The sequence below is a fragment of the Ischnura elegans genome, chromosome 12 (genome assembly GCF_921293095.1).
Source record: "Ischnura elegans chromosome 12, ioIscEleg1.1, whole genome shotgun sequence".
Taxonomy (NCBI): Eukaryota; Metazoa; Arthropoda; class Insecta; order Odonata; family Coenagrionidae; genus Ischnura; species Ischnura elegans.
In genome coordinates this window covers 37,434,065-37,451,333 of record NC_060257.1, presented here as the reverse complement: position 1 = coordinate 37,451,333, position 17,269 = coordinate 37,434,065, and the positions used below count along the sequence as shown (strand labels likewise).

Sequence of the window (17,269 nt, the reverse complement as noted above, 5' to 3'; positions counted from 1 at the left end):
CGTCGCGTTTTCGTGCGCTTGAAAATTTTCACTTTTCATTTAATCGCGAAAAATAGATATCGTCATTTAATAAACTAAAAGCGTGAAATACGTAACTTTTTCTTTTGTTTTTTTTTTTTAGAAAAAAATTTAAAAAACTTGAGTTTCAAAAGTCTTATCCATAAATTTTAACGGTTAAATATAATTTTTTAATCAATGATCCCTGTTAAAATACTCTCACGGTTTCACTATTTTTGATGTAAATAAAAGTCCATCAGTTCATAATGCAGAGAAACGAATTATTAGTACTCATTTGATACGAGTAAAATTAAGCCATTGTCCTTCTAAATTCCAGCCTCGCATCGCGGGTTTTAAATCATGTTCCGGAGGAGGAAATCTTGCAGAGAAGAGGGTGGAGTATATGTCAGCCTGAGGCCAATGGCGGTCGTGAGTCGTTTCTTAGGAGTCTTCCCTATGGCTGGAGTTCATAGAAAAAATGGGCGACAACTTTCAAGAATACCATATCTCAAGCGGATAGGGAAATACCTCGTCGTTTTGCATCCTGCGCATTTGTGGGATATTGCCCTTGGACTCACCCTAATCGTTAATATTTGCTCGATTATCTTGCACAAGGCCCAATTTCCGTCCAATGAGTTGAATCTGCATGACGATCATCGTCCTGTTGAGCGAAAAGAACATTCTGGAGTGATCTATAGTACTTCAGATCTAAACTTTCCTAAAGAATCGCATGGCGTTGTCAGGAAAGTCAACCGATCTGGCAGGAAACGGCTCGAGATGCCAAACCTCGATAAACTCAAATTTTCTAATTTTTCTCTCGAGAATTCATTTTCAACGGAACCTCCTAGAAGCTTCTCAAGAGAAATACCCAAAAATAGAGTTAATATCCTTCAAAAATTGCTTTTATTATCTTCGAAACCGACGGGATGGGCAAACGGCAAGTATCGAAATCCATCGTTAAACAAGTTGATGAACCTATCGCCTATTGCAGAGCTGGTTAATGTTTCACAGTCGTCACAGACGAACGATTCTTATGTAATACAAAATAAAACTAAAAACATAACCAGAATCACTTCTGTTGTCTCGCGAAAATTGTCGATTAACTCTATAAATCTAGGTATGCCGGGGATTGTGACGCGCTTTGGGGAAACATATGAACGGAGAAGGTTTTCTCCTTTGAATGGAGGTCACAACTTTGAGAAGAATATGGTGACTGGATTTCCTTTTGCCTCCATCAAGAGAGATATCCCTGATATGTGGCTAGGTTCTTCTAGTGGTTTAGAGAGGGTATCAAGTTCCCCAAATACTACGCACAAGAAAACTACCAAGTTAATAAGGAACGCGACGATGGGTTTCACAGCCATGGGGGTGATATGTCAGATCCTCCTATTCGTGGTCGCACGCATCAATGCTGGGAAGTCTAGCTGTCTGATTGCTCTCATGGAGGACTTGTCAGATGCCTTACGATTTCTTGAGATCAAGAGTATAGCAAATAGATATAAATCCAGGAACCATATTTCTAAGAATCAAAGATCATCGATGTATATTACTCGAGATAAGATGTATAATCCTCGGGATGTAATCGAGGAAGAAGTATCAAACAACCTCATGAATAAGAATAGAAGTTTCAAGTCACATATTTCGGCAAAAATATCACCTGCATCATTTTCCGCGAGGGATAGCCCCTTGGCAAGTAAAAATCAGGTGAATCCCGAGCAATGTCAAACTAAAGAAAATCTGCATTTGACAAAGGTGGGAAAAGAAAAAGACTACTTCCTACACCCTGCTCCAAAAATAGTCCCCGACTCATTTTCTGGAGGGAATATTATCACCATATCTGGACGCAAGGTAAAAAGACAGGAAACATTGCGGGGATCGCAAAAATTCAGATATTCTGGAAGGAAACGAATAGATGATAGGAAAGAAGGCAATAGGATATTTTGGAACGAAATTAGTAGAAGTTATTCGATCACAAAAAAATTGTTCCCTATATCCGGTAAAGATGACTACAGCATAGGCCTAGGGACGCAGAAGATGATTAGAAAAGAAAAAAAATCAGAATTTCTATGCTACCGTGGTCGCAGGTATTCTCTTCATTTGTTCCCAGCTGTATCCATTTTTGGTTATGTGATCTTGTTATCATGGCTTCTCATATTCTACTCGAGATTTTTCATAATCGGTGATCCTCCGTTTCCTCCCTTCCAAAAAGATTCGACTACGGCCATCCCTTCCAAAGATCATGAGTTACAGTCTGTAGTTCGACCTCAGACTCATAGCTCAACTTTGAGAGATGTCATTGCGGTAATTGGTCGCGCTAATGGAGAACATACCTTTGATACTGATCCAGCAGCCGCAAGGTATGATGAGCATCGATCCAATCCCGAGTCCCATTTGACTAATCGTACAAACATGACCGGACCTCGAGTTGTAACCTTCCGAAATCAAATAGATAAATTGGAAAATAGTGGTACAAATGTAAGGGACTCATTTTATCAGAAAAACACGGAAGAAATAATAATTGATCCGGCTCAGAAGCCTATGCATGGAATTCAAGTCAACAAGAGCTCCATTTTGAAACATCCAATCCATTGTCGATTTCAAGTTTTCCTGTGGATAACCTCAGCCTCTATCACCTCGTCGTACTTCTACCTACATATTGTCCAGGTTCTTTTCTTTCTCCTTGAGGCTAGCGCCTTGATCGAGAGAGTGAACTTCCTCATAACCGATGAGTTAGAGCAGTATATTGGGATGTCTATTAATACGGTTGAATCACCAAACCAACGAAAAGAAATCGGATCACATTTAACAGGTATGTTTACCATTTCTTTATGGGTGTGAAGGATCTAAATTAGCACTGATAATGTTCATTATTCGCGATCTATTCGGGACAATTTTTGGTATATTCTGAGGCAAAATGGTTAACTATACTGCATTTTTATTTTTTTTAATATTCTGCGATTAACCCTCTGGTAATTTTTGAATGAGTTTTCAGTGCTTTCCTATATTCTATTAAAAAGGTAATCACGGAATAGATATTTCACGTAACTGTGTAATTATGGTTTTTAGGGAAACCTCGGGGATCTAGACTGAAAATAAATGGTCGCACTCTGCTCCATTCACGCTTGGAAACATTACGCCTTCTTCGCTCAGCTATCTGCTCCTTAATTATGGGAATGGAGAGCCGGCAAGTCGTCAATGCGCACAGAAGAGGAATTAATATCAAGAAAAAAGTAAATACCCTCCATTTAAATGATGCTATATAGTTATCCAGAAATTATGTTGTATTTTAATTGGTAATGATAACTGCTGATTCCTCCGAAGTATGGTGAAATAGCATACACGTAGAAATGAATAATTGTATCATCGAGTACCTCGAATCAGTGGCGCCGACTCCATGGGGCCTGAGGGGGCCCGAGCCCCCTCAAAAATTCGTTATGGGTGTGAGGAAAATGTGTGTCAGGCTAGTCGATTTTCCCCTTGTGTCCAGATATCGATATTATAGTTATCAGGGTAGTAATGTTGATCATATGACTCCTCTAAAATGCTTAAAAAACTTAAAACTCACTACCTATAAAATTTCCCGGGACAAGATCCCCGGTTTGGGCCCCCCAATATTTTTTGTAAGTCGGCGTCCCTGCCTCGAATAATGAGCTTTTAAGACTATACGATATTCGATGACTAAAAGTTATCAATTATTCGAATTTCGAATACACAGCGATCGTCCGTGATTATAATAAATTCCATTGGAAATGGTTGGGTGTTACATGGTGGTTGGCACATTAGGTTGATTCAATTATTAAGTAATATTTTTACGAAAACTTATCATTAAAATTAAGCGTTAAAATATGTATAATGCTGATGACCCTCGAGAAGAGCATTAAGAAGAATGTATGTATGCTTTGAAATGAACGCGAAATAGCCTTTTCCTCTTATGACACCCTGTTGCATGGCGAAATTTAAGTTTTAAATATTCTAATTTAAAGTAATTGTTAGTTATTTATTTAATTTAAGGTTTGCAATAAACGCAGTAAAGCATTACTAATAAATAACGTTCAATGTGCATATCATAAAAAAGCAAATGAATTGCGGTGCCCGCCATGCGCGCAAGTTTGATGTAATCACAGAGTTCGTGAATGACAGTTGCATTAGGATTTAGGAGCCGCATTGAAGTAGAATGACTTGCAAATTGTTCAGACTTTTTTATTTTTATTGCCGTTTGTAGTTAAAATTAGTGGGAAAATTTATATTCAGTAATGCAGTATTCGGGAAAAAATTAGATATTCGATATTCGAATTCGAGAAAAATGCTATTCTATCCATCTCTACAAACACGGCATTAAGGCCGTTTTACACGGGGCACGGAATTGCGCAGGTTAGAGCTGCATTAATTTCTAAAATGGCGTGGAATTATGCGAATGCATGAACGAAATTACAACAGGGGCTATTTATCCGTCTCGCATCCACGCATTCTCGCATGTGTTCTAGCAATTCACCGCTTTACACGACGCAATTTTGATTGCGCCTTCGCACGTACTACGTCAGATTACGCAATTCCGTGTACCGTGTAAAACGGCCTTTAGAAGGCTATCCAATGTGCACAATGTTTTTAGCTGTTGTAAGATCTTGAATGTAAACTTTTTTCCAATTCTCCTGGGAAAATATTTTTATAACTTTTCCTCATATAGTTTCTTGAAAAAATCTAAAAACCTGATTTTCATCAGTTTTTTTCATAAACTTTAACGATTGAATATAATTATTTTGAAATTAATTATCCCTGGTAAAATACCCTCACTGGTATATTTCAGTTATTTCAATATTTTTGATGTAAATAAAAGTCTATCAGTACATAATGCAGAAGATAAATTTGTGAAATAATTTTCTTCCGTCACCGCCACTCGGTTCTGATGAATTGTAACTGTTTCGCAAACTCATTGACTTCTTTGAGGACACATTCCAATATATATATATTCACGTAATTCAGTTACTACAAAATTTATCTGTGAATTAAAAAGTCAATTATTGAGACTGACTCTTTTAATCCAATTTGAAAATAATTATACTGTCTACACAAATATGCTTTTCCTTCGGTCGCTCTCATTACTTAGACTGGCTCATACCTTTTTCGTCTATATTTAGACTAAATTCTGCCTATTATCACTAACCCATTTTCATTTTGCCTCCTTAGCGAAGATTCCATAATTATAAACTAATAGCCAAATATGCGTATTTACCCAGCTTTTTTCGAAAGTTAATTGAAAGTATCCTATCGCCTTTTTTTAGGCAAACTAGCGTGACACTTAAGATGTGAGGGTTGCGTTTTTCACGGGGCCATTGCAACTGAAGACCAAGCGCATACATCCATTCATAACAAGAGCACTTGGAAGTAATTCATGTAAAAAGTATGGCGTAAATTTGTGGATTAATATGCTATCCATCCTATATTTAATTTTTCTATCAGCTCCTCTATCTGGGTGGCAGTGTTAATGCCTGCTAACCTAAAGGTCATGCATTCAAATACCATTAGGATGGGTTTTAAAAACCAAAGCAAGGATGCATGTGATTATCCTCTTCATTAATTGATTAGATAATAAATCTACTTAATTTTCAAAGTTAAAGCAGTATTTAATAAAAAATAAATTTGTATCCATCATTTAGTAATAGGGTGGTTTCCTTCATCAAAGAAAACGAAAGTCATTGATTGCGATTCGTTACCCACCATTACTGTATTCATAATATACAAATTATTTTGTTTTAGAAATACCGGTTTAGACGAATGGCAATGGTCCATTTTTATCCTCATTTGAAAAGGGCCAGATTGGCGCCCATGCGATGCCACTCCACGTGACGTCACAGGGACCTAGTTTCTATACGAGAAGATAGGAGTTATACGTCGTCTGAGGTTACCAATGCACGCATGAGGCGCAGAGCTCAGGGAAACATGTCTTAATAATCACTTATTAAAACTGGGCCTCAAGGTCACCTCACAAGGCGGCAGCGGGAACCAGAAATACGTCACACGGAGAGATTTCCCGGCATTCATACTTACGCGTCGCGTTTTCGCGCGCTAGAAAATTTTCACTTTTCATTTAATCGCAAAAAAAATTGATATCGTCATTTAAAAATCTAAAAGCGTGAAATACGTACTCCAGGAGTAATAATCTTTCGATTTAGGTAATAAAAAAATAATAGGAAACCACCCTATTGAAATGTTATTGTTGGAAATACTTTGAACGAAATTTTATGTTGCTGTATGAGTGTAAGTTTATCATTTTGTAATGAGAAACTGTCTTGTATTTCAAAAGAAGAATTTCCAGCGGAATGCATTCACTCCTGTTTTTGGAAACAAAAATTATAGAAGAGGCTCTTTTGCTGACACCAGCAGGATCTCTTTCAAGAAACAAGCAGGTTTAACCACTGCATTAGAATCACCTGCTCATCGTACGATGGCATGTAAAATTAAAGGTAACTAAGAAAAGAGTATTTTCAGTCCAAAAGAAATACAATAAAAATTCCATTGTCTTTAAGGGGTCTTTTATCCCCACTGTTACAAATACATCAGCTAACATTTTGAGAAAATGGTTATATTATATTCCCCTTTAGCTTCTCTGAATGATTCCTTTTATTAGAAAAGTTAGACTTTGTGTTTGATAGATTCTACTTCATCGTCATTTCACTTTTATTACATTGAATTTCTACCAGATCTTAAGGTCAATTCGCAGAAAATATAAGTAAGTGACCCTCAATAATTTTGTCTTTCTGCCAATAATAGGATAAATGGTTGCTTAGCTAAGTCAAATTCAGAGAACATGACCATTTATTCTGCTATGATGGGTTTTGTGTATGTAATTATTTTATATTAAGAGATGCTCTTGTTAACATATTATTGAATTTCATTGCTGCAGATAAATTTAAAGCATTGATGTATCTAAAGCAAATCCTTAGAGCTGGAATGCCTAGATCATGGGCAAAACCTAATAAGATAAGAAAATCCTTGGACTTGGAACCAACTCGTAAGGAGAGTCGGAGACACGCTTATTTATCACCAAGAAATGATTACATGACTAGAATAAGAATATTTACATCCAAGAAAAAGGAAGATTTTGGTTTTAGGAAAGAAAATTCAGTTCTTCCGATGTTATCAACAGGTATTTTATTTTCACCGAATAGCATTAAAGTGGAAGACAAAAATGACATATTTAATGGTTTCATTGATTTCACAGTACCTGAGAAATCAGGAAAGTGCGAGCAAAATGAAAATTTCAGAGAAATAGCAATAAAATATGGTTGGCTGAAGGGATTAAGAAGTAAAATAGTGGCCAAATGGAGAAAAAAATGTGGGAACCCCAAAAGCTGTAATAGCCATTCCACGGTTAGGATGACCTCAAAGAACTATATGAGCCAAATGTATGGTTCATCAATGGAGGTAAGTTGCAAGACAACATTATAGCTTTCTAATTTCTTTCAACCATTGATTCCTACAAAAATTCAATAAATAAAAATTGGATTAGAATCTGCTCCTCTTACTCGATGAACACTTAAGTAATTTGTGTTCTGAATTGTAACTCTGACAATGATATCAAATTTTCTCATAGCAACCATGTAATCAACTTTTCCCAATCCCTCTTCCCTCCAATTTAACGATTTTAAAGCAATAAGCAGTATCTTGAAACCCTATCATTAGTGCCTAGCTGAGAGTTTTCACTCATTATATGTTCTCCAATCCATCTTCTTAAAAAAAGTGAATCCTGTTAACCTATTGGAATACTTCCTTCATTCCTAAATGAAGAATGTCATTGAGTAAATCAGGGAGGTAACTTTGATGGGGATGTAATAAGATTTGTAGACCAGGCTATTTGCGCCATCATATATTACCCTCACCCCTTCTGGTGGTCTACTTTATACTATCACATAAACTTTGCATAGTGCTCGATCATTTTAAAATTTTGATTATTTTTCAATACCTCATTCAGGTATCCAGTGATGTAATCAATCAGCAGATGATTCATAAGCCTGATTTGCAAACTCTATACAATCTGAAGAGATGCCGGAAAAAGAAAAATGATGTGAATGTTATTGATCTGACAAAAAAATCAAAATATTTTACCCAGCCATGCCCATGTGGAAATCTCTTTTCTTGCGGAAGAGTGCTTGGCATTAATGGATGTCAAGGAACTATCATCCTTTTCTTAACAATGAAGAGCCTTGTTGATGTACTCCTAGCATTCACAGTGTCCATTTCCAGGGGGTACATGAGTGGATGGCAGATACCCCTTCAATTGTTCCGCATCATAGGAATGGCCACAGTTGCATTAACAGCAACCTCACTGTCTGAGAAGGTTAGTATTAGAAGCATTGGATAGCCAGTACCCAATACCTGAACAGGAGATCAGAAACATTTTATCATCACTGCTTAAAGAAATAATGTTGCCATTACTTCATTCAGAGTGACCGAGCATGGAAGTCTTCATTCATCTCATGCTCATCAAATGTCACTTCCTGTCAAACATCACCTTCCGTTCGGCAAGAGGATAATATGCTTGTGTTCTTACATGGCGACTTTTATTCTTCTTTCATTTTCATAGTACCGATAGTTAACCATCATCAATTATTAGTACCCCTAGCTGTACTGTAGGTAATATTGAAAATAATACTCAATCACATCTGAAATCAAAATTTTAGCCAGCATGCTTTCATAGCCTGTAAGTTAAAGGGTTCAAATTCTCCAACAGTCCTGTACGTGTGCTCCCTCCAGGCCTCCTGAAATCTGTCTCCTGGGGAGGTTCCATTTCCACCCCAATGTTATAGCTGACTTAATTATGCTTAAAGTTGGGCTGGAAAAGCCCCATCAGGATTATGAAATACCTCTCCTCCTCTCTCTTTTCAAGAAATGATTCCCAATTTTTTTTAAACTAGGTAAGTTTTTTCTTCTTTAAAGACAATATAAATTTCCATTTATACATTATTATTTCTATAAATATATATTTTCTTTTCTTTTTTAAAGACGCTCAATACTTTTTTAGATATTAACGTCGGAAAGTAACAAGAAAACACCTAAATGCATGCAACCCTCAGCAGAACAAACCACCGTGCTCTTCCTCCTAGCAATGGAGTTTAAGGAACTATTGCTGCGATGGGGATGGGATAAATTTAGGCGTTTCTTTGTAAAAGTATTGCGTTGGCAGTTGAAACAAAAACTACACCTCATAGATATCCATTTCCTATCACCTTGCAACATTTGAATGAGATCTGGTGGTGACACTTGAGCGACCACCCTTTTTAGATGAATTTCTAACACACACCATTCACCCTTGAGCATGGACAATGACAAAAAATATTAGGGTGGAGAAGTATGAGTTTGAAAATTTTTGGGAGGATTACTAATGTGCCTTACCACTGTTAAATTATGCCTATTGGTGTAAATGTTGTCTACTTCAGTATATAACATAGGATAATTGATCCACCTGTAGTTGAACATTTTTCAAAGTATTGTATATATATTTTCTCATCCAGCACTTGAAACAACCACAATTATGTCTTCTAGGCTCGAGCTGGAATATGGACAATGAATGCAGTGTGCTTAGAAGACCTGGATGATAAAAGTGCGAGACAGGTAATTAAATCTTAGCAAGTAAAACTTCAATATGAAATCATTCATTTGCTACAAAGCTTCTCTTTGGGTAAACGTACACAATATTAAATTTTGCAGTGGTTATGAAATATTTTCAGTTCTACAGCTAAGGGAGAAATGAATTTAGAATAATTATCGCTGTGGAAAAATTCAAGCTTCGTGAGTTTTCATTGTACACCAACTCCTTTGCATTTTATCTACCCCAGGATCAGTGGCATAGTCAGGGTGGGTTGCGGGGGGTCTGGACCACCCCCCTGAAGTATAAAACACAATTAATTTCCTTTATAAAAGAAGAAAAATATTGAAATATCATGAATTTATAAAATATTTATTTAAAAAATTAAGTTTTTTTGAATATGAAAAGTGTTAAAATTCTTTTAAAACCCATTTCTTGGCACCCTGTTTTTTTATTTACCCCTGTTTTTGGACCCGCCAAAAAGAAATTCCTGACTATGCAACTGCCCAGGACATTTATTTAGTGGGTTTTAGTCAGGTTATGGGAGCATGGTTGCCCATTTGGGTTGCTGATCAGAGGGTATTCTGCGGTGAAGCCTCTGGACGTCCTTTACAAAAATCCTTGGAGAGAGAAGTGGTCCAGTGAAAGGAACTGGTCCCTGGAAAAGAATGTGTGCTATCAAACATCTGGGGTGAGCTCTTCCCTCACCTATTAGAAACCAAATTTTGAATTGAATCACTGAGTGATTGAGTCAGGTCTAATTTTAGCTAAGTGAAGGGGTTAGAATATAGGGTACTATACCTTGCTTCAATGAAGTAAACAAAAGTAAATAGTATGATCTCAGGTTTTCAGAACATGGACGACATCAACCGGTGGAAAACCCGAGAAACTTTTCTGCAAAAGTAAATAGGATCACGTTTATTAGATGGAAATTGATACTGTGTTATCAGTCCCTTAATGCACTGCTGGTCTCTCGCACGAGGAAGTCTTTTCTTGGAAGCTGTTATGTGAGTCTCCCTAACGATGCCTTCCTGGCATTAGGCTCCATGTACCCTGGCGGTATTGATAGGGACCTCAGGGCCCCAGGGCAACGACCTTAGCCAGGTGGCTTTCCCTAGTGGTCAAGGCTGTAGCCAGAAAATATTTTCGGGGGGGTTTATGGAATAGTAGACAAACATAAAATATACAAATTTATTATAAACCCTTAAAGGAAATTATAAAAATATTATTATAAAATTGAATTTAGCCTTCTGGCTTTTTTTGCAGCGACCAAATGAATTAACTCCTCGGTGTCGATGTCAATTCTGCGGTCCCTCAGGAGGCTCATAAGTCACTCACCTCTCTACTACACATTCACAGCACTATTATTTCACACACTGCACTATAACTACGCACACTGCACCTACAAATTCTCTTAGATAATTATTGACTTAAGTCGCATTGGACTACTAGATGTCCCTGCGCCGCTATATAATATTGTCATGTGAGCACCAAGCGAGCATATAAGTATCTATTTAATTTTTTTCATATCGGGGGGGGATCAATCCCCCTTGATCCCTCCCATGGCTATGGCCTTGCTAGTGGTAGCTTTTCATACTGAAAGCTCTGCCACACCAAGACTCACTGATTATTCACTACATTATCTCTAAAACCTGTCACTTTATTTTGGTATCCTTCATAACCATTTATATAGGGCCATATAAGGGCTTTATTCAGGTCTTGGTTTCAGCTGAGACTCGTGCATTGCCACTAAAATTTTCCACAACATCTGCATGGATATAGTTATTTATTTATGGAAAAAGTTGTGGCATTGGATTAGTTCATTTTATTTAGTGATTCATTGATAGCAAGAATTTATCCACTGTCTGAAATTCCCATAATAATTTTTAAAATGGTGAAAACGTGTATTTAAATTATTCTGCTTTACCTAGAAATAATGTTGCCAATTACTTTTTAATTTACAGTTAAATCAGCTAATAATTCAACTAACTGCATCTCCAGTGGAAGTGACAGCATCAGGCTATTTCTCTCTTACAAAAGGATTTTTAATTTCTGTAAGTATTTTGTAGTGTGGCTGCAGTGGGATGTGGGGGCCTATTTTTTAAATTAAACCAAATGGTCTTGGGTTCAAATCCCTGGAGAAAGCCTTCAGGCACTCCTCACAGAAATGCTTGAAATGTGAGTTGGCCAAGGGTAAGAAACTATATACATAGAAGAATCTGAACAGAGGAAATTGCAGCATCTTTTCTACCTGTTATCTAGAAAATGGCTGATCATTTTACCAATGATATTAGGTGACAAGTATTTGAACAAGGAAAGGCAAATACATTTACATCATACAAGAATGCCATGAGAAAAAATTCCCCTGGACCGGGAATCGAACCACAGACCTTTGGCTTTCCGGGCCACTGCGCAGACCACTACGCTATCCAGGTTCTTTAATACTCATGGCAATTATACCAAGGCTCATGGTACTAGTTGTTAGGCCCTCGCGGTCCATCAAGGATGGCAACGCGAGGGAGAAAGCTTTTTTTCTCATGGCAATTCTTGTATATTTCACCGCCGTTCACGCGGCAGGGTTTGGAATATTACACATACCGCTTTGCGCGGCTTTTGCGCAGGTTTAAGGCTCTCAACCGGTTGTGGCTTCTTGTAAGTCCTTTCTCCCTCGCGTTGCCATCCTTGATGGACCGCGAGGGCCTAACACCAAGTACCAAGAACCTCGGTATAATTGCCATGAGAATTAAAGAACCTGGATAGCGTAGTGGTCTGCGTGGAAAGCCAAAGGTCCGTGGTTCGATTCCCGGTCCAGGGGAATTTTTTCTCATGGCAATTCTTGTATATTTCACCGCCATTCACGCGGCAGGGTTTGGAATACGCATTTACATCATTTTGCTGTCAATTTACCTTAAAATATTTCCATCAAAATACTGATCTGTTTTTGCTCTTATACTCTTGTCAGTTGTTTCAATGGTGCTAGCTTGATTATCATTCACACATGCATAATGATTTGTCATCAAACTTGCTCACATATTGCACTAAAATTATAGTTATTGATTCTTCTTGCTCCGGTAAATTCCATCTGCTTTCTTATTCTATGAACTGTCCGCAAGTGATATTCATCTATGATATGTTGTCCATTTCAGATAATGAGTGTGATTGCCACCTATGTGATTATCATCATCCAATTTAAATTGAGTGAGGCATGAATGAAGTTATTAACTGCAACAGTGGAGTAATTTCCGTGAAAATGCTGGATCCAATGCCACCATTAAATATTAATGTATGAAATTTAGTATAATACATTCTGTGTGTCACTTCTATTTCTCGCACAAAACATATGAATAAAAGTTATGGGATTTCTGACATTGCTAGTTTTTTTGTGCATAGCTTTCGAGTAGTTCTTCTACTGGAAGAGCAACTTGATCATAAAATTTTGAAGACAGATAAATGAGAGCGCCAACTGCTCTCACAAAAGATGCATCAACGTTTCCTCAATACCATTTTTCAATACTAAATACGTGAATATATGGACAGTCTGCATTCCCAGATTGCTAAATAATATGCATTTGTGTCTGTAACCATGAATGGCAAAATTATATCTTTTCCCTCCTTGGAATTTTACGCTGAAGTAATTTTGGTTGAATCGGTTGAAAGGATTTTATCCCCATATAATCAGGTAAAGGTAAATGAAATATAGGAAGGGAATAGCATATCTTTGCGGACCCATCTCGGCATGGCCATTTATGTGCAGGTCACTTTTGTAATCACGGTGCGGGACATCTTGGCTTGAGAATGGGCGTGCTGTTGTTAGGTTTTCTTTTCAGTGAAATACAATGACAGTTTATATGTTTGGCTCATCACACAGAATAAAAATAATTATGCAAGTAGTTTTATCGTGTATAAAGTAATAACTAATGAACATAGATCTTTACCCTAATTTGCAAATGAGATGTTAATGGGCGGAGGTATCTTTATAGTATCTATATAACCATGCGCAGGGGTGCCGACTTACAAAAAATATTGGGGGGGGCCCAAACCGGGGATCCTGTCCTGGGAAATTTTATAAGTGGTGAGTTTTAAGTTTTTTCAGCATTTTAGAAGAGTCATATGATCAACATTAGAACCCTGATAACTCGAATTTCGTTATCTGGACACTCCGGGGAAAATTGACAAGCCTGACACATTTTTCCTCACACCCATAACGAATTTTTGAGGGGGCTCGGGCCCCCTCAAGCCCCATGGAGTCGGCGCCACTGATCATGCGCAGAAGTATGCATTCATATCCGGGTGTCTACCCTTTTTATTTTACAAGGTATATCCATCTAATTCACTTTGCTTCAAACCATAGTTTTTAAATTATATTGATTAAACCATTTGTGTGGCCCTGAAAATTTACGGCCTGGAGTTAACAAGATGACACATGACTCACAAATGGCTGAAGACAAATCTCAGATGAGTTCAAATTTAAAAAAATAATTTTTGTCTTTGAAAGAAGAGTTATAATTAAAATTCATTAAAAATTCATGTATACGTACCATGATTTTTCTGATTCAATCGCAACTGTAATGAGACGAGTCCTCCCTCGATCGAGGCGATCACCTCGATCGCCAAGATCCTCAGAGGTGGCAAACACGGTATTAATTAGCAGTATATAATCCATTTTTCAAAATAATTCCACATTAGTAACATTATTAATACAGTAAGTTCTCGACGTACGAATAAGATGCTACTTCGTAAGTTGAAAACCCAAGCAAGACATGTAGTTATCCTGCACAATGCAGCACTGCAATACACGGTTGCGTAAACTCACGATTATGACTAACTGATCTAGCTGCGCGGGCGACGCGGCTGGAACCGAAAAAAATTCGCTGCCCGCATTAACACTTTGATTGCCGGTCGCTAATTTAAAGGCACTACTGACAAATCCAGCCATTTTTACTAAAGTCGTACATTTTTTTAAAACATTATAGCATCAAAACTATATTTATAACGATGTGTGTACTTCAATAAAAACGAACTTTGCTCTTATTTATTAATGAGTTGAATAAAATCAATTGCTAACTTTTAAATGCATAATTTCATAATGAAAACCTACTGTTTTTGAAAAATAAAAAAGTTGTAGCAAATGATGCACAGCCATAAAATGCATTATAATTTTTATTACGCTCAAGTTGAACTATTTAAACCAAGGAAATCATAGAAAAGAATTGTTTTACAAAAAAATCCATTAAATTTAGGTGATGTAATTTTTCTATGCATGGTACACTTGAAAATATGGGGATACAAAAAAAAAAAAAAAAAAACACTTTACACACGCTGCACTGAAATGAGGTCTTTCCCCATGGCTTTCCCTATCTCTTTTTTTCCTTTTTCAGCGCATACTACTTTGCACATTTTGGCGCTTTTTTTCCTTCAGAATTACTTTCAAGTTTACTTTGGAACTTATAATATACTTCACTCTGGAATTCTTTCAAGAAAATGCTTCCCTAATAATCGTGTTAGCTGGAGGTCTGGATTGTCTTCTCTATCGTCTTCATAGGCGGATCCAGGGGGGGGGGGGGCACGGGGGCACGTGCCCCCCCCCCCCAGACTCTCAAAAATATGCAAGATTTTTAATACGGTCCCATTATGATTGCGTTCGTTTTGTATTACGAGGTATCGTTGTGCCCCACCCAGAACAAAATCCTGGATATGGCCTTGCTTGTGCCCCTCCCAGAAAAAAATCCTGGATCCGCCCCTGATCGTCTTCACTACATTCCGCCCAGTTTGGGTAAAGTTCATCCAAAATATCTTAACCACCCAGACGGCACAGAATCCTCCGTATCTAATTCGTATGCAGATAGTATCCATTGACAAAAGCGACAGAGCGGATAGTCAATGGAAACTATCTGCATACGAATTAGATACGGAGGATTCTGTGCCGTCTGGGCACGAATTGAACCATATGCCATGCTGAACAAAATGATAAACACTCAATAGATTCACACAAAATGACGCACCAGCACTCGGAGCGATGAAGAACAAGTCCAGGATTGTACAAAAAAATGTACGCAATGCCAACCAGGGTGGACCGGAATATGTCCGCGCTGGGGCCGCGTCACACAAATATAGTGCTGATGAAAAACTCAAGTATGATTTCACGTACTGACGAGATTATTTGCGTACAGAATGACAAACCAAATCACACCACTACCACACACTACAGGCTCCCAAAGCGCTCCTCTATAAAAACCCAAGCGTCCTCTCGCCGAAGGCCAAAAAATCCCGAATGATACAAAGGGTCACTGCACCGTAAACGAACGGTCCTTTCCGCAAAAGAATTTCCACACCTAAAGTAGGAATGGTCATTCTTGGTGGGCAAAGATAAAAGGGGCGTGCAGACCGATACCCCAATACGCCGCACTTTGCAACGCTAATTGCCGCTGGAGCCGACGGAAGGGTAGGGGTGCGACCCGAGGTTGCCGGTAGCTACAGAGGACTTTTCGTCCTAAAGACATTAATTGAACGCTTTATCCATCGAGCAGTTGATTTTTATAAATAAAAAAACCACTGAGCAGGAAACAGGAAAAGTATCACGGGCGAAATGTTACGGCTTCACGCATACAAAGACAATAGATTAGAAAGACATAATATTACATCCAGAGTTTCTCTGCGTCACACCGCGTTGCATCGGCTAACCCCAGAGGACACGCTCGAATTTTTTGAGTGCTCGTACCTGTGAAAGTTCGTAAGTAGAGGACTTACTGTACTGTGAAATTAAGTTAAAATAGGACGTTAGAACCTTAGATACGATCGGTGAACTTAAAAGTACCACTTCTAATGTATTTTTCTATGCATGGTACACTTGAAAATATGGGAAACAAAAAAAACACTTTACACACGCTGCACTGAAATGAGGTCTTTCCCCATGGCTTTCCCTATCTCTTTTTTTTCCTTTTCCAGCGCATACTACTTTGCGCATTTTGGCGTTTTTTTCCTTCTGAAATACTTTCAAGTTTACTCTGGAACTTACTATGTACTTCACTCTGGAATTCTTTCAAGAAAAAGTTTCTCTGATAATCGTGTTAGCATGCATTTAAAGGGAAAAAATAAACGCAACTGTATGTGACCTGAATGAGGCTTTTGTTTGGCCCCCTCCTATTCCTATCTCATTCCACCGCCTTCCGCTGACCGCAGTGGCGGATTCAACATCAGATTTGACCTCATGACCTTGATCCGGGGAGCATCGAATACCACCCAGAAGAGAGGGGAGTTCTCCCGTGTGAAATTTTTTTTAAATACCCATTTTTAACGGATTTTGGAGCCTAAAATTTTATTCTTCTTCTTAACATCAGATGAACAGAACAATTTTAAACTATCAAGAAGTCCCATTTCCGTCTGCGGTAGCCATATGGCGCCATACATTAAGCGCCGCTAAACCCTACCATTCTGTGTATGTGAAGCTCTTGATCTAAAACTACGCTCTATGTTGTTTTCAAATTGCTACAAATGTTTTCTTGACCTAGTCCATCTATTAGTTTATGTTTGAAGCTGGTTACATAATTCCATTAGCTTAAGGATTCAGGTGCTAATCGGAATTTCAGATATTTTTCTGGGCGAAAATGGATTAAACAAAGGAGAAGAAACTAATTGCCAAATTTATGATGAAACTTGGGGTTGGGGGTGATGACCACTTTGACCAGGGCC

General features: G+C 37.9%; 1 protein-coding gene across 1 annotated transcript; it reads left to right on the top strand.

Moving 5' to 3' along the window:
• The first annotated feature begins 6,306 nt into the window (after positions 1-6,306).
• LOC124169412 lies at positions 6,307-12,933 on the top strand. The gene is made up of 7 exons (XM_046548007.1): positions 6,307-6,458; positions 6,899-7,141; positions 7,217-7,419; positions 7,967-8,332; positions 9,538-9,606; positions 11,545-11,634; positions 12,727-12,933. The coding sequence occupies exons 1-7, from the start codon at positions 6,440-6,442 to the stop codon at positions 12,787-12,789; spliced, it is 1,053 nt and encodes a 350-aa protein (XP_046403963.1). The 5' UTR covers positions 6,307-6,439; the 3' UTR covers positions 12,790-12,933.
• Positions 12,934-17,269: the final 4,336 nt, after the last annotated feature.